This window comes from Lutjanus erythropterus, chromosome 1, assembly GCF_056507025.1.
Source record: "Lutjanus erythropterus isolate fLutEry1 chromosome 1, fLutEry1.hap2, whole genome shotgun sequence".
Lineage (NCBI taxonomy): Eukaryota > Metazoa > Chordata > Actinopteri > Lutjaniformes > Lutjanidae > Lutjanus > Lutjanus erythropterus.
The window spans coordinates 44,289,993-44,313,724 of NC_139317.1; the positions used below are offsets into that span (position 1 = coordinate 44,289,993).

At 38.0% G+C, this 23,732-nt stretch overlaps 1 protein-coding gene across 1 annotated transcript; it reads right to left on the reverse strand.

Moving 5' to 3' along the window:
* Window positions 1-104: 104 nt before the first annotated feature.
* Window positions 105-12,373, reverse strand: LOC146333335 (mucin-2). Its single transcript, XM_084725476.1, has 5 exons — window positions 12,297-12,373; window positions 2,304-2,389; window positions 1,701-1,962; window positions 310-424; window positions 105-206 (listed from the first exon to the last, which is right to left on the reverse strand). Exons 1-5 carry the CDS (start codon window positions 12,371-12,373, stop codon window positions 105-107), a joined length of 642 nt encoding a protein of 213 aa, XP_084581602.1.
* Between the last annotated feature and the right edge of the window lie 11,359 nt (window positions 12,374-23,732).

The window sequence follows — 23,732 nt, forward strand, 5'->3', positions numbered from 1 at the left end:
GAAATCCAAGGTAGATATTTTCACGCCTGTTTGGATAATATCAAAGAAACAGAGCTCAGTTTTGTGGCCGTGCCTACGCTGTCTGAGTGAGTTGTTAAAGTGGATCAAGGTGTACCGTGGCTGTAGAACTCGTTGTAGACCTGGACCCCATTAAAGTCTCCACAAAGACCACAGGTTTGGTTCTTGTATTTCTGGTCTAGCTCCACCTGTGAGAACAAAACCATTAACCATCCTATACCTAATACTTAGACAGCATAGACATTATTTTTAAAGAATAATGGTCTTATTTCGGTGCAGCCATAATCCTACCAGAAAAGAGTCCTCTTCATTCCAGGTAGCAACCAATCCCAGCTTTGCTTTGATTTTGATGTAGGTGGGAGTTTTCTCGATGAGCACTCCTGCTTGACTGTATGGCAGGATGGCTCTGCAAAAAGAAAAAAAAAGCACGTGAGAAGGTGTGAAAGCAAAGAGTTGCAGTAGATGCCAATATTTTGTTCAGTAATTCTGCTGACGGTGTCTGATGTCTTTAGGTTCTGACTATTGCATGCTCTTCTAATGACCATCACTCCGGTCAACTGTTTTTTCAAAGGACAATTCTCAAAACCTGTCTGCAAAAAACACTGTGAACAAAGTATATAACATCTTGCATGCAACAAAGTTTTTCCTTCTAAAGATTTCTTATTGTTTTGGATATGAGATATTATTAACAGACAGCTCATAGACGGGCATTTTGAGATGCGCTCAGGAGGCCAACTAGAAAAGTTCGCTCAGAAGAGTACAGATCCCTGCCAGGCAGCAGATTGTGAAGCACCTACTGCAATGCCAGTGGAGATCAGTGGAGACCTCCACATATAATAAAAATGATTTCACAGTGAAGAAGTTGTTGATCACATGCGGCCCCTAGTGGCCAGTTAAGGAGTAAGAAATCAGCTGTCAATGGTTGAACAGAACAGTCATATTTGTTTGTAATTTTGAGTTAAGGCAAAAATTTTATTTAGTGGGATCACGGTGACCTTGACTCTTGACCATCAAAATCTAATCAATTCATCCTTCAGTCCAAGTGGATATTTGTACCAAGTTTGGAGAAAATCCTTCCAAGTGTTCCTGACATATCGCATTCACAAGAACAGGTGGGACAAAAACAATAGGTACTTGCTTAGATAACCATGTATATTAGACTGTAATATGCATGGAATAATTACATTTTACATGACTTTTCTTTGTTTTAATATTGGTATCATATATTGGCCTTCGGCAGCCCTGCATCAGCATCAGCCACTGAAAAAAATACCACTCAACCACTAAATAATATCATATCATGTGCAATATTATTTTTTTCAACATTGTACAATATTACCATTCAATATGATCCCCAATGTCACTTTTTTCAATGCCATGTGCAATATTACTTTTCATTACCTCTCAATATCATTGCCGATGCTACATTTTTCTTGTACTTTAATTTAGTTAACTTATTTTACCACATTTATCTTACTTTTACAGTTATTCTGTTAGGCCCTGGTTGACATTTGTGTTTATGACACTATTGTTTTTATTCTTATGTTAATGTAATTTTAAAGCAATATCTAGCACAAGAATTTCTTTTGGGATTAATAAAGTGCTATGTTATCCTTAATATCTGAAGTAATAAATTATGCAGGCAGAATAAAAAGCATTTAGGGATTTTAGAGTAAACTCACGATTTGCCATCAACGACCACAAAGCCTTTGGAGAGCTCCACCACTGAACCTTCCAGCTTCATAACAATGTTTTTGATGGTGGGATGTCCGTCAGCATCCTGTCTTCTTAGCTGGATGTTGAAGTCCTTGTAAGAGCTCCTGCATGAGGAGGTCAGGACATAGTTGCAGGTGGAGTGCAACTGGAAAACATCCCCATCAAAGGTCTTGAAGTGGAAGTTGCCCCATGTACTGCAAACCTGGCCATTGTGGATGGGACTCACACCTGCAAAGAGAGATCAGGACGTGATACAACAATAGCAGACACGTTTTACAAAGCTCTTTCCCAGCATGATTGAATGCTCACACATTGCTTACAAGTTGTCAGCAACAACCAACAAGCTCACCTGTTATTTTTTCAGGCATCTGTGACATGGAGGAGAACGTACTCACAGCAGACTTTGCCTCTGTTGAAAGAAGAGTTATTTGTCAAGTAATCAATAATGAAATGTCAAAAGAAAACAATAAAACACAATAAGGCTGAGCTTTGCTGTAGCACATGGGTAAACATTTGAACTATCAACAGTCCCATTTGTGAAGCTGTCTAATGAAAAATAACTTATGTACCGCTGTGCCAAGCAGCTACGATGACTGACAGGGTCAGCCATAGCAGCCACTCGTTAGCCATAGCCATTTGCTTCTCCGTTGGAACTCTGAGGAAGATGGGAGGGAGGTCCAGCTCTTTATACCAGGGGGGAAGGTCTTAGTGTGGCAGGTGAGGGAGTGGCATTCTCATAGCTTCACATAGTGATTCATGGCTCCCATTTGTTCCCTGGTCCCTGATATGAAGGGTGAGGCTACATAGCATGCAAACAGATGTTCACCATACATCTGTGATGGAAACAAACAAGTACCAAAAGGCCACAGCCTATACACATGTGGAATCCATGTCCACAATGATGGCCAAACCAACATGGTGTTGCTGTTTATACTTGGTCCGTCTGGGTGATTGATTACTTTCTCTATCCTTGTAACTTCCAGCAATAAAGTACCAGTCCCTTTCTAGAGTATCCCTTAAATACAGTTCACCCCAAATAAAAAAAACAAAAAAAAAACATATTTTTTCTCTAAATGGGCTTTTACATGGTAAGAAATTTGTCCCACACTCACCATGAGGTGTTGTGCATAGAGGAAAAGTGATAAATCTGCTGCATCCTACAAGATCTGAGTCTGTTGTTAATGATGTGTTATTATAGAGTTTGGGGAACCCTGAAAGACTTTTCTTTGCTCATGTCTGGAAGGGAACCCTTGATCTGCAAAACTCTTGTGAGAGTTATGTAAGTTGTTCCTTCATTGCTCAAACGTTAAAATGATCAATATTGTGAGCTTTTCCGCACGTCTGGTTCCCTTCAAGACTCCCTCCTCTGCTTGTGTCACTTTCACACAGCTGTGGTCTCTTCTGGCTGCGTCGTCACATACACCTGTTATCTCACTGGTTGTGCTTCGAAAGGTCAGCGGCAAATTAAGTCAAAGTTCAAATAATATGAACTTTAAGTGCAGGAGTCAGTGGCAGTGTGCCACACAGTTCCTCTTAGTCGCCAGGTGCCACTGCTCTCTCCATATGAAAACGATGGGACAGCCATCGAAAGCGTTTCTGCCGCTGATCATGTGTTGAGGCCTTTACTAGTGCTATTTATCCATCTAGATAGTTTTGGTGTAAGTTGCAGTGTTTTAGAGGTATCAGTTGAAGAGATGTATGCCTTCGCTCCAGTATAATGACACTGGATTGTACTGAACTAGTACATTTAAAAAACTCAACAGTAATGTCTACTCACAACCCACAGAAGGAAGCATGCATAAGTTACAGCTTAGCTAAGGAGGACGCAATTAATGTTTACATCCCGAGCTGTCACAAGCATGAGCCTCTGCTCCCTGAGTAGATGCACGCTTCCTTCTGCCAGGTGATTCAGTTGGCGGAAATTGAAAGAAAATAATTCTGAAGTGTAATTGCTCACAAGGTCTTGGGTCACAATTAACAAGCACTTTTAATGGCCGTACTTTGGTACCGTTTGCAAATGTCTATATGGATTACGTTGCAGCCTGTTTTATGGCTGCTGGCTGTAGTGGTCTTGCTCGATACTTGACCAATTTCAAAATCAGTTTCACAAATTGTTGTCCCAATTAGACTTCATGCACAAACACATGGGAAAATAGTGTCCAGATTAAAGAAATACCAAAGTTTTGCTTTGAACAGTTGCTTGAAAGTGAAACTCAAAACCAAACGTATGTGCTGTCTCTGAGTAAATGTACTCATGTATGTATTGTTAGTTTGTTGCAATGGCCAGTAAGAAAGACATAAAAGTTTTTTTCAGGCTCAGAGCTTCAGGATACAGCTTTGGTGTTATTCTGGGCTCAAGCAGGAAACACCCACAACAACCAAATCGATTTACACCTGTGGGAATAATAGACCCCCATTATGACCAAATATGTGTTGATATAATGCAAGGCTTGAGATAAATAAAGACGTAAAATTAAATACTCTCCTGAGTGTTTTTATTTGCTTTGTTTTATCACATTTTGACTCAAGCGATAAAAGCTCAAACCTGTACAAGGTGTGTTCAGATCTCCGCGTGATTAACACTTTTGTCTTTTGTTTTCTTATCACCAGCAGTCATCTTCAACAATAGCAAGACTCAACAGTGAGTCAACATGAATGGAAGGTAGTGGGTACTTATATTCACTTCTGTTCATTACAAATCCATTAGTATTGTTTTACCGTCCACCCAAATGAGATAATGTGGCAGGCAGAAGTGGGTCTGCTGCGTGCTGTACAGCGATGGGTGGAGCTGCAATCTACGCAGCAGCGCTAATCAGCAATTGTTTTCAGTCATGCAGTTTGAATCCTATTGTGTTCTTGGGAGGTTCTGCATATCACATCCACAACAGCAGCAAAATGGAGGCACTTCACATAGATTTAGAGACTTTACAGTAAGCTTAAAGGAACAGTTCACCTCAAAATGAAAAATACATAAATCCCCTAACCTGTGGTGCTGTCTATCATCTAGATTTTTTTGGTGTGAGTTGCAGAGTTTTGGAGTTTTCTGCCATAGAGATGTCTGCCTTCTCTCCAATAAGATAATATAATAAACGATTAAAAGATTATATGGTACTCATAGCACCAAAAACATACATTTGAAAAGTTTAAAACTAGCATGTCTTTCCAAAAATCATGACCCAGTTACTCAAAATAATCCACCTTGTTGTGAGCAGTTTCATGTAGAACCTACTTTCAATCTGCAGTAGAATCTACTGGAACTACTTTAGAATCCACCAGAACTAGTTTCTCCCTACTTGGATTCCTTTATTTAAATTCTAATTTCACTATAATATTTCAAACATGCAGCACACAGGTGTCAGTAGCCAACAATGACATTTGCACCTGGGGCCAATATGGCTATTTACACCTGAGTGTATATAGCCTAGCATGGCAGAGACAAGCCAACAAGCACCACATTCGCTCTTTACACCCTGGTTGCAGGTGTAAAGAGCAAATGTAAATAGCCCAGTGTGGGTGCAAATAGCCAACGTGCAGATGTAGCTGCTGTGCAGCTATTCTCACCCAGGTGCAAATAGACTCTCTGTTAAAATTAAAATTAAAATTAAATATTTAATTTCTCTGTCTTTATTATTGTTTTAGTAGTTTGTGATTGTATCCACCTTACCTTAGTTTTAATTTGTCATATAGTAACATACATTATGTTGAAGCTCAACTCAACGGTGAGTTTATGATATTTTGTTCTTTTTTTCAGCCGCAGTATCAGTTTAATATTGCGTCCAGAGGCACTCCAGATAACAGTGAGAGTAGGCGCAGTATTCATAACACACCCACATCATCATCAACACACCCAAACCAGTTTATACCGTTTTCAACTGTCACTGCCAAATCTTTTACCAACCTTGGACTAATCCTTTTAAACAAAATACATTAATGATTAATATAACAATCCATGAACAGATAATATTTAACCAGTCAACCAAGAAGAATAGTCCCTTAGTTATGATTAAGTCAAATGACATTTGATATTGAACCGAATCATTCTTGGATGGTAGGAGGGGCAGATTTATTTGAATATAGTCTATAGCAGTGGTGCCCAACCCTGGTCCTCCGGGACCCCTGTCCTGCATGTTTTAGATGTTTCCCTGCTCCAACACACCTGAATCAAATGATCAGCTCATCATCAAGCCTCTGCAGAAGCCTGATAACAACCTGGGCCCCGTTTCCCAGAGTCTTCGTAGCGCTACGTGCATCGTAAGTTGTATTTTAAGGTCTCCCTTAAGGTTGTCCCAACTCTGGGAAACAGCCCGTAACCTTAAGGGAGACCTTAAAATACAACTTATGACGCACATAGCGCTACGAAGGCTCTGGGAAACGGGGCCCTGATCATTTGAATCAGGTGTGTTGGAGCAGGGAAACATCTAACACATGCAGGACAGTGAGCTCTGAGGACCAGGGTTGGGCACCACTGGTCTATAGTCTGTTGGTGGAAATTTGAGCAAATGGTAGAAAAAGTAGCCCAAAATGATTTCAATCTGTAAGTAGCCAAATTGGGCAGAAAGCGACCAATTCTGGCGACACAACATATCATCCTTCAACTTATTTGAAAGCTTAAAAATCAACACGTGGAGATTCACTGACTGAACAACAACATTTTGGTTTTACATTCAATGACATTTCATTGCTTTATTCACTCCAAAACTGGACATTTGGTCAGGTTCTGAGAAGAAAGCAAACAGACTGCCACGTTCCTCACTCTGTCCCTTATGGTGAGCCCAGACACTTGTATTCACGCATCTTATCTTATTTCAGATTTGTGATAGCGCTTATTGAGCACTGGGACGCCTTGTTTCCAGCATTTTAAACAGCTTTAGGACTGAACAATTTGAGAAATTAATAATTAAAAATATTCATTTGTGACTGAAACTTCTGTGACCCAGACCCATCACCTGTGCATAGCCACATGTGGTTAAAGATGGTGAAAAATACAAGAAAAATAGTTAATACAAAATCATCATTTACAGGTCTGTGATTGGACACAAACTGTGTTCAAATGTACGCCCCAAAGTCTTTCATTTTGACCCAAAATTTCAGGTTTTCAAGATAATAACTTAGAGTGGTGGATTGGCCCTTAGTAGCACCAGGAAATTCCTGGTGGTCTGGCAAGGTGATTGGCCTCTCAGGTCAGTGTTAAAAATGCTGAATTAAATCTATAAATCAAACAGATGGTGAGCTAAAGTCAGTCCCCTGCCAGCTTTTACACTTGTGGTAGAATCTCTGTCTGTCATCAAAGGCACATACACATCAACAAAATATTTAGTCAGATCACAGACTGCATGTGGCCAAGCAGTGTGGAGAAAAAGCAGACATTACAGGAGAAAGAGAGAACCAGAGACACACAAAGAGAGCTGGAAGGAAGCTTGTTAAAAGGGAAAAGCCCAAGAGGAAAATGCTGTAAAATTACAGATATCTTTATGAGCGTGTGACACGGTTGTTGTTTAAAAAAGAAAAAATGTGATAAAGTCAGTTGATGAGACTCAAGGACATCTTTTCTGATCTTGCTCAAAACTCTTGTCAAACTCATGACATTTTCCACTTGTGGACATTTCAATCATTGTACAGATTGATATGCATATGTGCACCTTTTCCATGAGCTGGCATTTGTTTGTCTTATTTTGTTCTGTTTTGTAGTGTCCGTTTTTGTACTCAGTTTTTGCGGAAAAAGAAACATTTTCATACATGATATATTTAAAAAAAAAAGACAGAAAGAAAAAACATAGAAATACAGCCATCCTCAGAATGTCAAATGTCATGTAATGTCAAACTACTTTTACCAAATTGCTTCTGTGTTTTAAAAAACTTAATCATGCTATATAAGAAAGTAGGAAATCTTTATGTATTGAAATAATCTGGACAATAAAGAGCTGTATACTCTTTTCTTTCAGGTTTAATATCAAGTCACTTACAGCTACAACATGAGTCCAGTCAAAGAAAATGTGAGGTGTAAAACAAACACGATTTGTTTTATTTTTTATGAATATTTATTCCTACAGCCTTATTATGGAAGTGCAACTGACTAACTGTTGAAACACTGTTTTTTTTTTAAAAACTAAAAGTAAAAGATATGTTGTGGGCATAAACAGAAAAAACATATTTCATCAAAATGCTTATAGTATAAGTGGTCTGTTGTGAACAGAGTGAACTAACTGATGGTAGATTCACTGTCCAACCCGACAACCCAAAGCCTCTGAGTGAGTGGATGTGTGTTCTGAGCTGATTACATGATGAGGAGCAGGTGTGTGGACAGGTGACTCAAGAACAGCAGGACGGAGTGAGAACTGGTGTCGGTCCAGAGAGACCAGGTCTGAAATGAGAGGAGAGTCAGTGGAACAGGCTTTTTTATCCAAAAGTGTGGGTCAACCTCATACAAAGTGCAACAAAAAGAAAACTCAAGAGAATTATGTCCTCAATGTCAAACTATACTGTCTGTCTGTCTCTGTGTGTCTGTATGTAACTCACCTATCTCAAGAACTGCAAATCTGATCAGTTTCAAACTTGATTGCAGTGTGATTTGGACATACCACATATTCATTATTAACATTCTGAAGAAGCGGGTGAACAGCCTGTTTCAGCTTTGTAGCGGTGGAGTATGGGACTCGCTGATGTCCTTGATTAGGACAACAGTGCGTCTCAGTCATGGCTGTGCCTGCTGTGTATGGAGAGCGTTCCTGATTACCCCGGGGAACAAGGTGCAGTGAACAAACATCGCTTAAGATCATACAGAGTGTGAGAATATTTTTCACCAAGGGTCTGCAAGCTTAACAATCAAAAGAGCCCATTTTGGACAACAAGCCTCAGACATAGGCTGACTCACATTTTAGCTGACAAAATATCATATTTTTACAGTTGGCAGGTGTAAAAATCACTTTATGCTGAAAAAAAAAACAACTAAGAGAACTTAGCTTTCAAGGTAACTTACTACAATAGATTTGAGTTTTGAGTCCTGCTCAAACTCTTGTGTTTTGAAATAAACTTTTAAAAGTTTTGCAAGCCTAAAATCTTTTGTCGAGAAAATGTAGTAGTCTTCTCAAGATAAGCTTGAATATTTGAGTTTTAGAAACTCAACAAAATTGTATTTCAAAATTTGGTCACTCTGAGCTGTGAACCTGATTTGTCATTATTTTGGTGCCTGAAAATTAATTGGTTTTGATTGACAATATTGACATTTTTAATATGAAAAATATGAATTTACTCTACAATTTTTCATATATAATATTTGGGGTTTTTAAAAGTTAAAAGGAAAATAAGAAAAGTTGATTATCTCACCAAAAGATTAGTAGTTAGTAACATGTTTTAAAACTTGGGAGTTTGAGTTTGGCTCAAAACTTAAAAATCTATTGCAGTATGCTACCTTGAAATTTGGGGTTGTTGCAACTTTTTCATAGACCTACAACAATGATAAATGAGATTTTAAATGTTAAAGGAATAACTGTTATTCATTTCCATATAATTTTTTAACAAAGTCACAGGGAGCCATTGGAGAGGGGCTGAAGGGTTGCACGTGGGTCCGGAGCCGCAGGTTGCAGACCCTCATTTCGGACAGAGAGCCAACAATGAGGTGCTCTGTGAGCACACTGGAAATATTGTCATTTAAGCTTTTTCTGGCTTTCCCATACTGGGTATGGATTGGGCACGCTTCAAAATGAGAGAAAAAAAGTCTTGAGGAAGTGTATGAAGGAAAGGTTTTGGAAATAGAAATGATCCAAGTAGGTGGAGAAAAAAAAAAAGTTAAGTGGAGACTCAACTTGGACAAACTGTGATGACTTACAAACCAAGAGAGCAAGACAACATAACCTCAGCTTTGCCTCTGACGTGAATGTAACATCAAAAAGTTGCACAATGTTGAGATTTTGTGAGTCAACCTGAAATGTGACAACATCAGGTGGAAGTGTGTTTGGACAGTGTTCACCTCCTTTAACCAACAGTGATAACTCAGCTGAGGCTTTGGTGGTTTGGGCTCTATCACACTAAACCAGCAACTGTGGTTTGATCTGAATATTTTTGAGAAATCAGATGTGTTTTTTTTGTTTGTTTTTTTTCTTTATCAAAGACAGCAAATATTTGACAAGGTGAAAATAAAGCTTGCTTGCCCAAATCATGTGTACATTGAAAGAAGTATTGTGGAACCTCCCATTTATATCATCCAGACTTATCTTTTGTGATGAAATTGTTAAGAAATATCACCAGTCAGTACAAATATAAGAATCCTGCCACATATTAAGGCCATAATTTTATTTATGAGGTTCATTTTAGTTTTATAAGATGATTACAAATATACCAGGTGCTACAGTAGACTAGTTTATGATACATACGCTTAATAAATAGTTATTTGGCATTATTATGGCCTATAAACAGAACAAATACACAATTTGTATGAAATAGTGTTACAGCTGTGTGGTTTTCCCTGTGCTGTGTCTCTCTGCTTTCTCTTCAGCTCCACCCTAAACTGCTCACGAGGTGGACCTGGACTGACTGAGGTGCATAAATGAACATTCCTGAACATGTTTACTGCCACTTCTGCATCGCCTTACATTATCTTGATGCTTTTTATTGAAAGCATATACACGGTAAAACTTTATAAATGATGAAAAACAGTAATTTCGGCTGAGTTAACAGGCCATCCTGTTATTTTTATTTCCTCTTATCAGGAAAACAGTACAGGACATTTTAGCCTAGTTCATAAATGAGACAAAATAAGATTATTTAAACAAAATGAACAGGCTCTTTTTTCCTCTCACTGGTAAAACAATATACACATTAAAATGCTTCATAAAAGGTGTAGTGCAGATATAAATCGTAAACTTGCAGATTTTCCTTTATAGTATTTTATTTATTCGGGGACCCAAATAAAATCTCCCGTGACCCACCCGTGGGTCCCGAACCAGTCTTTGAGAATGACTGATTCAGAAAATGAAAACACAATGTGGAGCAATAACAGGACTTGTGTGACTTAAACTCTGCTGTGAGATACACCAACTAATGTAACATTCAGCTAACTAAGTAAATGACCGTTTAACATCCCAGCATGTCCTTTGAACAACAGTGAATACTGAACTAAGCCCCCTCTTGTCTCTTTGGTATCTTATGGTGTCTTTGGTGTGTATCTGACATGTAATGATGTGCACCCTTCTCATGTCTGACCCGTTCAAAGCACAGCACACTGTCAGATTAATCCCTGATCATCACCTGAGCCACGCCTCAGTCTGCCATTGTTTTTTTTCTGCATTACCATTATGAAACACCACAGCAGTATGTATGCAGTGGTCACTGCTAATGTCTTTAGTGGAGACTGAATGGGATTTCACTGCAGCTCAGTGTGACTTTTCCAGCCTTTTCCAGCTCCAGCTTTCTTCATGAATACTTGATCTCAGAAGTTAGTGTCCTCATCAGCAGGCCTGGGAGTGTTATTACAGAAATGTAATAGAAATGTGAAATTATTTAGCCCAATATAGTGTATTATTATCGTTGTTAGATTTATTAATTGTTTGTTCAAATATTCCTAACCTTGTTATGCACAAATGCACAGTTGCACACAGACATTGTTAAGTTACCCACACACTGTCCTGGTCACCAGCTTCACCTCCTACAGTCCCAAACCCAAAACATTTGTCAGTAGTAGGAGCAGGTTCAGTTAGCTAGATAACAATGTTTCTGTGTAGCTAATGTTAGCAGTTGTTCTTTCCTGTAAATTTCTTTAAATTAGATGTTGCATTACTAGATGATGACTTCACAGCTGAAGGCCAAACTGTCACTACTGCGATGTTGTTCCTCTTTTCTGATTTAAGATCACAAAGATCAGAGTGGTGTTGTGCGACTTCTGAAGTGTTTTTGTAATGTGTGCACACTGCAGTACTGTAGTACTGTGGTAGTATATCATTGTTATTTTAAAATGTATTTTAAAATTATAATCCCCATTTTTACTAAATGTAACTGTAATCAGATTATGACATTTATCTGTAACTGTAATATATATAGATATTGCAACATAAGATAAGTTACCTTTTTTATATATTGTAATTACGTAATCCTGTTACATGTAATCCATTACTCCCCAAGCCTGCACATTAGTCACTTAGACACAAAAACATGGGACAATAGAGCCTAAAAGAAAAGAGGGCACTGAGTAGAGTGCAGATCACAAACAGGCAACCTGAAAATTTGGATGTGTCCCTTTTGTAATCACCAACATTTTGATTAATGACAGTAATTTAATTACTAACTAATTAATTAATTAATTAATATCTGTAACAATTACAATTATTTTTATTTTGTTAATTTAATTACATGTAACCAGTTACATGTAACTAGTTACTCTCCAGCACAGCTAGTATCCCAATAGACATTTGTGTGAAATGTTGTCATAATTAACATATTAATTCCTGAGTTGGTAAAAATGTGTTTTGTGAGGTTACAGTGACCTTGACCTTTGACCTTTGACCACCCAAATCTAGATATAAAAGACCCTTAGCGTTTCTCAATACCAAGTACGCCAAGTTCGGACTTACGGTCTTGGCAGTTCGGACTTAGCAAGTTTGATCTGGGAGTACAGTCTCTCGAGGACGGGAGGACACAGGACGGTCATTCTGCTATTGGGACAGTAGCATACTTGATGATGTCACCATCTCAACTCATCCTGGCTTACCCACTTCCAGTTATTTTCACCATTAATGTATATTTGAAATAAAACGAAATATGATATAAAACACAACCCTGTATCTTTTGGTTTAAATGTGCGGAAAACGAATTATATCTCGTAATTATTACTATAGAGATATCAGAGCAAGAGACAAATTTCAAAAGGTCATGCCGGGATAAGGCTGTTTTAGCGGGGTAACATGTATGCTATCAGCCCGGTCATCTTGCTAGCCGGTGAGGTATGCTGGCCGTCCCGTTAGCAGGATGACACATCTCCGAAAACGTCGGAGCAAATTTTAAACTATGCGCTATCGTGATGAATCGACCACAGATTTGAAGTTTTAATGTCTACATTCTCGCATAAAATAATCTTAAAATTGCATTCCATGGTACTAAAACAGTAGTATTTCGACACTTGTAACTTAAAGTTGTGGGTCCTCTCCTCTGCCATTGTTGCTACGAAATGCATTCTGGGATACGTGGCTGCCCCAAGTCCACACAAGTCACCACCCGATGCATCCTTGATAAAACGGGCGGGGCAAGAACACATCCGGGTATTTGACTGTACTTGGCGAGATGCGGACTTTTGAATTGGAACAGTACTTGGACTGAGACTGATGACGTTTCTCAAGTACACAAGAACACAAGTACAGAGAAGAACGCATACTGAGAAACGTCTCCTGTGTTCACAAGAGTGGGATGGACATGAGGTCAATGACCTCTGATAACAAGTCAAATCACTTCATCCTCAAGCCCAAGTGAACATTTGTGTTAACTTTGAAGAAATTTCCTCAAGTTATTCTTGAAATGGAGGCAATTAAAAAGGTTATTCAAGGTTTTTCAAAAATTTTGAATCATGGAGGTCCTCCAGGATACAATTATGAATGTACACAAAAAATATTAGGCTAATGCATCCAGCAGTATGTGAGATTAGCTGCAGACAAGCTCCAGAAGTGCTGATTTGTTTTGTGGTTCCCTGATGGTGGAACAAGCTACCTAGAGTCCTTCTCAGTCTTTAAGAAAAGACTGAAGATCCAGCTCTTTTGTGGACACATTTGCACTTGAGTAAGTGCACAAGATATCCTTAAAAAAAAAAAAACATCTAATACATCTTATGCACTCTGTGCGTTGCACCTTGCACTGCCTGTAGGCACCTTTGTCCTATCAGACTTGAACTTTGCTTCATGGCACGCACTTGTGCTGTTCTCTCCTGACTAGATCCTTGTTTGTGTTGTACCAGCTCTCAGATGTACGTCGCTTTGGATAAAAGCATCTGAAACTGTAAATTGTAAATTGCAAATTGATCCCCTGAAGATAAAAATACTGGTTACCCTTCAAGAAAAATCATGACTTTCCCAAAATTTAAACCAAAGTCCTGTTGCTTCCTAAACCTAACCACATGTGGAATTCATGATGTGACCCCCTGAGCTCTAAGTGGATTCCACTGATATGAATGAAGTTTCTGAAAGCACATGATGAAATTACATAAATGAAGAACTGATAAGATTATCGCACTTTTAACAAGCTGCTACAACTGTAATACATTTTCATTTCAGCAGGACTGAAAATAGCTTACTGGCAGCTGTTGCAGGATGCCAATATTATGATCCCCATCATAACCACCTCCAGACTCCTTCAACCCTTCCCATTGAGAAGTTAATGGGCCCTGCTCCTCCCCCTCTCAGTGGAAACCAGAGTCAGATACTTCTGAAAGTGCTCATACTTCCTCTGATATGAAATTAGTCTTTAATCTCAGTAAGCCTGTTACCTCTATTGTTCAGTGCTGTCAGCTGTGTCTTAGCGACACAAAGCAACTTGTCAACTTTGGCAAAGTTACAGCAGCAGTGACGTCTTACCCAGCCTGCTACTCCATACAATTATACGTCAGTGCTTAAATCACACTGACTTGTCACTGGAAAATGCATTGAGTTTTTTTCTTTTTATGGTTATTCGATTACTGTTGTTATAACCATCGTCCTTTGGTCAGGACTCTCTGACTTTCCTATTCTGTCTGTGGCCTTTAGCCATGAGCCCATTGGTTCCTGGGACCGTCTCACAAACACCTCAGAAATATAAAGTTGACAACTATTTTCTCCTCTGCCTGGAATAAATGTACAGTTGCCCCCAAATTATAATGACAGTACAATACCATAGTGACAATTGATCTCATACCAGACATAATTGTGTTTTTTTTAACTGATTCACTGTATCATCACTCTGATCTGTGCAGCCCAATAATACCAAGTTAAGTTAGGAGCTTTTGATCCATTTAAAGGTCCAGTGTGTGTGATTTAGGGGGATCTATTAGCATAATATATATAATGTATAATTAATATGGATGTTTTCTTTAGTGTGTAATCACCTGAAAATGAGAAGTTTTGTGTTTGTCGTTCCTCAGAATGTGCCATTTATGTCTATAGATTGCAGGTTCTCTCCCATTGAACTAAATGTACCTCTCATTCAGCAACCCCCTCTGAGTTACCACACACAACACACAACAGCACACACCCACAGAGACGAACAGGTGAGAGTGCCAGCAGCAACAACAGGGAGGCAGCAAGGAATAACAGCATGTAGAGCCAGAATATTTTCACATCTAACTCTGGGAATAACAGGTTTATTTTAACCAAACAGCTTGTGATTGTGGGAAAAATGGAAAGATTAACAACAATGGTTTTATTGAGTTCTATATTGTTTCTGTCGCGTTTGAATGAAGTGTGTTTAACGATGATTTAACATGGCACTTAGGGCATTTGGCATTAACTTTGTAACTACAAAAGGTTCCAGATATACATAAAGTGCAGAAAAGGATACTGACAAGTCTTAAACAGAATAATGTCATCTGCAAATAGAAAAGTTCAGCCAGCTTCAACCTTTTCAACATTTTTTACTAGAACTTGGCATCGCTACTTGTCAGTGGAATAGCCTCATTCAAATGAGTGAAGAGGCTGTGTTTTATTTCCCATAGTTTCAGCTAAATCAGTAGCTCCTCAGTCTAGGACAGTAAACGTCCAATGGATGAAAAGGGGACTGGAGCACACTGATTGATTTGCAGCCTTTAACAGTGCAAACAGACTAACGCTTTGACCCTACTGTGTCTTCATCAGAGCCATATCTAGTCCTAAATTCTCTCTTGTTCCCATCACTCCACCACAAAAATCTCTCCTTACGGGAGGGGGAAATCTCTACTGAAAAGACTGTATCAGAGGTAGCCCCTTGATATCTCCTTGACAAAAGAAGATAGCCCCTTGATTTGATTAACTCAAGAGCTTCTTAATAACTTCAGACTTCAAATGCTGGAATATAGTTTTTCACAAAACTGTGGGTAGCTACTGAGGAATAAATCAGGAACAAAGTGATATTTAATTAATTATTTAGTTCCTAAATAACTTTGAAACAGGAACTATAGCATAGATAACTGATTTTATAGAGATCAGACTGGGAGATACTATATTCATGAATCACTAGATGATGATATGTTCATATCTATAAAAGCAACATGCTGATCACGTCATGAGTAGTTCCTGATGTTCCACGTTCCAAGCTGCATGCCATGACCTATTAGCTTAAAGATTATGTAAAGCAAAAATAAATGTGTATTCTGAGTTCGTCACACTACAGAAACATGTGTCATTAACCACACAGTCAAATTTGAATGATTAAAAAAAACTTAAAGTATAAAAAAATTGCCTCTCAAAGTCATGAAATTAGTGTCAAACACCACTACCACCTGAAAATGAGCTGAAACATGGACGGTCTGTGCAGCAGCTTTACTGGACGTATCCAGGTGTGTTTGAGCCACCAGATCCAGAGGACAGTGACAGGACGGTATTTATTTTCTCCTGCTGGAACTGGAGCGAGCTGAAGTGAACTGCAGGGCTGATTTGGACGCTGAAGGTATGATTCCGATAGGGAGGGTGAGGAGAGGGGGAGGTGATGTCATTTGTCGTTTGTGGGGCTTATATGGTGTTGGGGGACCACTACATAGTTCTCAGTCTTTTCATATGTTTTCAGTAACTATTCTATAACATTTATAATGTGTTGTTTTTCCTTTATAATGACTGAAAATGAAGTGAAAATATATAGTAAGTGATATTGGGCAGAAACACTCAAGCGAAGTACAATACTTGTGGAAATGCATTTAGTTACTTAACACGGCTGGACATATATATATATATATTTAGTTCTACCACATAGATGGGAGTTGTCCCTTTGCTCCATGATGCACTTGCTGTATGAGTAACAGTTTCCATATGAGATAAAAACATACAGCACAGATAAATTCAGTTGTTAAGGAGGTGTGACACATGGTGGGGCAACACATCCATGTGCTGAACAGCTTCAAATCCAAAACTGGTTTGCTTCACATAAAATTGTAAATTTTCAGCTGCAGCTACAAGACTGCTTGTTCTGAAATCATAAAAATAAAACATCTTTATAATCCAGACCACCAACCCAAATTCTTGAAGATTATAAAATGATAATCTGACCAGAGCACACAGAAGCCACAGGTTTGATTGAATTTGGTATGTGGGAGAGATAAGCCTGATATGTAGGTGTAGGAGGTGTTATCAGCGTGCATCAGCTTAGACTGATAGCTCTGGGCGATGCTGGGTGCTGCTGTTTGTCTAGCAGGAGTGGTGCTGGACAGGGAGAAACCAGAGGAATCAAGAGCCAAAGTGAAATCAGAACTGAAGGGAGAAAATTACAAATGGAAAAAAACAGCACCAGCTTCACCAGCCAGCTTGACCTAGAAACATTGTTCATGTTGGATGATCTTGGTTGACACAATTTAAATGTAATGCCAATAATCAGTTCTGGCTCATGAAATAGTGTGACACTTTGATAGCACAGTGGAAACTCAAGTCAGGCCAGTGGATGGGTGTGCAGTTCAGTGTCTTACTATCATGGCTTTCTTTAACATTTAACAGTTCTACCTGAAATGAACCAATGCTACATTCCAAACTCTTTTTACTTTTAGTGTGTGTTGTAGCTGCCCTTCAAAGTACATACTGTTGCATGCAGTGTGCACACAGCTGGGATATACTATTTCATCATGACAGTGAGCCTTGACCTTCAACCCTTTGGCCCAAACATCTGTCATAGTCTGTATAGTGTGAAAACTGGCACAAAGAGAAAAAGTATGAAATTTGGAACGAATTTGTCATCGGTTTGTGTTTTCTTAGCAGGATTGTGGGTCAGAATAGGCAGAGGAGGACGCTGGCTTGCATACTAAATAGTATGCCAGTACTGGTATTGGACTGAAGTGTTTTAATTGCATAAACTTGAACATCACCATATTATAGTATGTAACTGGATTTTGTATGAGTAATCAATGTATTATTTTGTGGTTTAGCTGCTACAGAAGCAGGTTATTGACTTATTATGATAGGTGTAGCTTTGCCAGGGTGCACCAAAATGATTTTTTTTTTCCACTTTTTTTTCTCTTCAAGTGAGGAAATTGAATATTTGCAGTTCATATAATCTGTTTTTTCAAGCATTTGAGTCTTAAAAGTTGCAAAAGGACTCTTGCACACTGTCTAAGTTGCAATATATCATTTATTTGCAATATATGGTACTAGACCTCCATCAGGTAAACAGTTTTTGTTCACGAGAAGCCATCTTAAATAGGGGGTGGTCGTTTCTCCACAACCAATCCCATTCCCACGTGCAAACGAAGAGAGACAAAAATATCATAGTTATTGAAACACACAGCAAATTGAAAAAGCAAAAAACAAAGCTCTCTGTTTAACAGTCTAGAATAACCCCCACATGTCTAAAAGGGAAATACAAACTATAACGAATCCATTATAAATACATAAATATTTTGACAGCAAATATTGCAGATTCCCTTTGTGAGTAGACTGATCGGGGTATTTATATTATAAGTTAAAAACAGACATATTAGATAACCAAAACCCCATATCCAGTACAAAAGGACACATCATTAATCAAAATATACATATAATCACAATGATCAAAGTTCATTTTCCTATCCGAACTATACACAATTTCAATAAATGCTTAGCAATACGGCTGTGCCTGATTTCTAACAAACATGGCAATCGAATGGATTGATATCATCAAAAAGTTCAAAACAACAGGGGCTCAAAAAAACATGCAGCAAAGATGCATACATATATAAATGAACACAACCAGCAGGTCACATTAATAGATGAACCTGGTGATGTATGAACATATTCATCCATATCAAGAACTGTCTGGAACTGGACAAAGAAGCCCTACTAATGTTCTTCCACTAAGCAGACATTCAGGACAACATTCAGGATATAGGATCACAGAAACATGTTTGGGAGCAATTCATCATTCAAACCCTTTGGAGCCAATGTTTGAAGAGTATGAGTCCAGTAAGCCCCATGCTGTTTTGGCAGTTTGTCATGGTCACCTCCCCTAGGTGGCAGGTTTACCTGTTCAATGCCACAGAAACGTGAAGAGGAGCATTTGAGTTTTGAATCATCACTAAAGCGCACGGCCCTGTTCAGACAGAGGGCAGTTTTGGCAGTGAGAGGCGTATTTTTCCACTTGTTTTCTATATACAGTAAATGATTTGTGTGCAACAGTTGGAATGGTCAAAGTTGTCATACTGACATTCAGTTGATAAGAAAAAATGTGATGCAGACTCAGTTACAGACAAGAAAGATTTTCAGAGGAAGCCCAAATCAGATGGACAAAATCTGCTTCAGCCAGTCTTGAAATCACTTCCTGACTGGACCAAAGCAAAGCGGGGCCAGTGTGAACATTAGTTACATACCATAACTCCAGATGTGGAGTATAGGTGCATCAGTCTAAAGCTCTCACCCTTGAGTTCATCCCTCACTCGCACTCACACAGGACTGCAGACTTGCAGTCTACACTCACTACATGGGTCCCGCCTCAGTCTCACCTTGTGTATCAGTTAAGCTGATTGGACAATCAGCTCCTAAAAACAGCTTTTTCTTCAGCTAGTTAAAGGAACCAGTGGGACCACAGAGGGCTGCGCTTAAATTCATAGAAACATTCTATTTTGCATAGCCTCCACAGACACATAACAGTTCTGCTTAAAGTACAACTATCTGAAGTCTGCTTGAAGGATGTGTTCAGAGCAGGTTAGAGGGATGCAGATGTCCACACTGTTTTCTTTATACTGCACACACTGTTTTACACTGTCTTTAGCACACATGATTCAGACTTTGTCTACCTAAGTCAAATTTTGCAAAGTTTTTTTTATTCTGCACAAAATATTTTTATTCTGCTTTATACTACATGTCTAATATAATTATACTGCACATAAAGCTTTTTATACTGTTCATCGCCTTATCTACCTCAGTCATCTTGTTCTTGTTTCTTCTTTCTTTTTATGTATTTAACTTATGTTTGTAGTATATTTTAATATTTGGAAATAGAATAATTGTAGAGAGACATGGGGAATAAAGAGTTTCATTGCACTGATAATTTTATTCTTTGCTAATGACAATAAAGCCTTTGACTCCTGTTAATTCTTGAATCCTTATAGAACACCTGTGAAATAACAATATGTAATATATGAATTGTCTTTCATGCCAATAAAGCTATTTGAATTGAACTGAGTAACTGTACTTTTAACTTCACTACATTTATCTGACAGCTTTTGTCACTAGTTAGTTCATGTTAAAAAATATGGAGAAATGAAAAACAAATTAACTGCTGTAATATAGAAACGGAAAGCGGCCTCATCTGACCCTGTTAGCCCTGTGTGAGTTGCTGTGGGTGTGTGTTGGGTGTGTACATTAATGTTTGGTCTCTTGTGTTTTATTTCGTGCCTCGCTCTACAGAACCTTTGATGGATTGTGTTTTGTAGGTGTGACATGATCTGTAGCTGTTGTGTGGTAGTGATCAAGAACAGGTGACAAGTGTCATTTGGTTATGTGATTAGTTTGAAAAATACAGAAAGGCATTGTGGGAAATATGTGTGATCATAAAGGAATGTTTGAATTTGTGCAGTGAAGGACAGCGAGGCGATTTCAGGCCACCTAATCTGTCAGTGCACAGATTCAAACATTCCTTTATCCCTCAGTCATAATAAACTTCAAAATGATTCTACTTAATAAAACGCTTTGTATTTCCTTTCCACCAATGAACTTATTTAATCAGAGATTTCATTTCACTCATCTGGTGTCTGTTTTATTTATTTATTTTTTTTACATTTTTTCCTTTATTTGGAATCACATGTCAACACAATTTCATACGATCATCTTGATCACATAATTACTTAATTTTACACAGTGTTCCATTTTTCTTTTCTTTTCTTTCCTCTAATAAAGCATTTTGTGAAATAACAAATGAATATGGGGTGTTTTCTATTAGAATAATACAAAAGATAGATAAATAAATAACCTTATTATGAGAAAAAAAATAAATAGAGAAATGAAAAATAAAAATAAAAAACTTAAACAAAAGAAGTTTCAGGGAAATATACATTCTCCATTTCTTCCAGATATCTTCGAATTTGGATTGCTGAAGCCTCATTGAGAAAGTGATTCTTTCCATCACAAATATATCATCAAGTATATCTAATTGATGATCTATCAATTATATATATATATACCATTCATCTATTGATGGGATGTCTGGCTTAAGCCATTTCTTTGTAATTGCTTTTCTAGCAGCTAAACTCAGTATTCCAAATAAATATTTAGTTTTGACACTTATAGTTGTTGAGCGTATAAGCCCAAAAAGAAGTTCATCCCAATTAAATGTAACATCAGTCCCAAATATGTTCACTAGTTCTGAAAAAATCTTCTGCCAGAAAATATTTATTTTTGGACAAGCCCAAAACAAGTGACGATGATTGGCTTCTTGAGAGTGACACAGCCTCCAGCAGCTGGATGAGCCTGAATGGTAACAGTGCTGAGCTGGTGTAATAAAATATCTAATAAGACACTTCCAGCCAAATGATCTCCAGGATTTTGAGCTTGATATCTTCTATTGACATGCACAATATTTTAACCAGGCGTCCTCTGAAAGACAACTGTTGGTTTCCCTATCCCATTTTTGTTTTATGTATATGGTATTCGCTGTTTTAATCTCCTGAGGTCCTCTATAAAGTCTGGATATGACCTTAAACCCGGAATCTGTCCTGTAAGCACTAATGAAAACTTTTAATAAACTGTTTTCAAACACCTTCTGACTTTTTAACATAGAACTGTTTAGATGATGGCGTACCTGAAGAAATCTAAAAAAATCCCTATCACTGAGACCATGCAGTCTTTTCAACGTCTGAAAACTCTTCAGTGTCGCCTGGTTAAAAAAGGTAAAATATGAGGAAAGACCATGCTTAACCCATCCCCTGGTGTCTGTTTTAGTGGCTATTTTTTTCATCTTTCATTCTTTTCAGAAGTTTAGTGGCTGATCGTCATATTTTCCCAAACTACTTTCTTCAGTATTCCCCAGACCTTTGCTCTGGGATAAAATGCATTATTGTTAAAGAGAGGGAAAAAAAATCAGATATTGTCTGACTAAGCATATTAACTTGTCAGACACTGTGGTTAAAGTTCAAAGCTCTTTGTTTCATTTGTCTGAGTTGTACCACCCTGTTTAAACCTGCTGTGAAACTTATAAGGTCACTTTAAAGCTGCATCCAGTCTTGATGTCCAGAGGACGGATGACTGGACTCTGCCCTCTTGTGTGTGTGAAGCAGTGGTGCCAGGTCACCTTTAACTATTGTCCAGGGTTTTCCTGCTTATCAAACTCCAACATGGGCCACCTTTGTTGAAGATTCCAGCTGTTCTTTGTGCTGTATTGTTTTGTCTTTGTTGTTATTTTGCTTGTCTTTGTTTGCCTGTTTTTTGTTGGTCTGTGTTGTGTTGTTTGTTCTTTCCTTGCTAAATATGATGTGCTGTTAAAAAGGTAGGCAGTACAGGCTGTAGCTTCAGTCTACACCTTTTTCAGACTGCAGAAGTGTTAAAGTTATGTTTAATTACTTCATTGTTATGTTTTTCACATCTTTATTTAAGTATCTGCCATTCTTTGTCAGAAGCTATGCATTTATTTACATGAATTTGTAGATTAATACGTGACAATACGTGTCATCTTATTTCTATTACAAACCAAAATAAACTCTAAATTCTACTTCTAAAAAAATGCAAAGCATTTTTGTTGTTTTGTTTGTGCTGACTTTTCCATATTAGTGAAAATTATATATATGTATATATATATTATTTATTTATTTTTTATTTTTTTACTAAATTGGTCTCATGTAGCACACCTATTTTGATTGCTAATTAATGTATTTTACATACATATTTGAACAGGAAATAATTGCATTGCTATGCACATTATTAGGTCTATTACACTGGACAAATAAGATACATCTCTTTTTATTGGATTTTAGCACTTCAACTAATTTATAGGTTTTTTTGTTTTTTTTTCAAAATTCACCATTTTCTGAACCACCTGTTGGCACCTGTTCACTGGACACATTGTAAAATTCTTTGTTGAGTGTCTTTATGTTGACTCCTGTGCAGAAACAAACGGTGTCCTTTGTCACAGTCTTTGCTTTTTTCATCTTTGTTCTATCTTGGTTTAAATCTTAATCCCTATGTACACTTTTGTCTGTGAAATCATGATTTTTTTTTTACTTAAGTGCACTGTGTACTCTGTGCATGCCGGGCATGTTTTTTAGCCTTTGAAACCTTTTTCTTAAAAACATCCAGGGAAAGCTTTGCTGTGGGGCTGGATTTTTATTTCCTAGCTGACAGAATAAGCTACGCTAAGTGGGTGTAGTATGAAAATGTAGAAATATGGTGTCTCATCACACATCCTGATTATGTTGGAGGAATCCTCTGAAGGCATGGAAGATCAAGTTGGGCAGCTGTTCATCTGTTTTGGTTCTGCGTCCTATAAAAAAGGGCAGAAGAAAGTGAATGTGAAACCAGAGACGGAATTTTAATACACATGAATAGGCAAAGGTTTTTTTTAACTACACAGTAAACAAACCTCAGATAATGCAGAACACAGCTCAGGGTTAACCTCCTGCTCTGTGCAACAGCTGTTTTGTACAGCTCTACAAGACTGAATGTATTGATGTTCAAGTAACAAAATACAGGATATATATGCTGTACTCAAGTGGCAAAGGATTACCTGTCTCTCACTGAACAATGCAGGCAATCTGTCCATGACTGCAGAGGAGACTGGTTCATCCATCCAGCAAGGATCTCTTTTCTTTGCTGCAATCATGAATTCACCCAGGAGTGAGTCTGGTTTTCTCCACTGCACTTCTAGAAGCATGGTCTCATGATCCTTCAGTTTGTGCTTCAGGTGATTCAGAC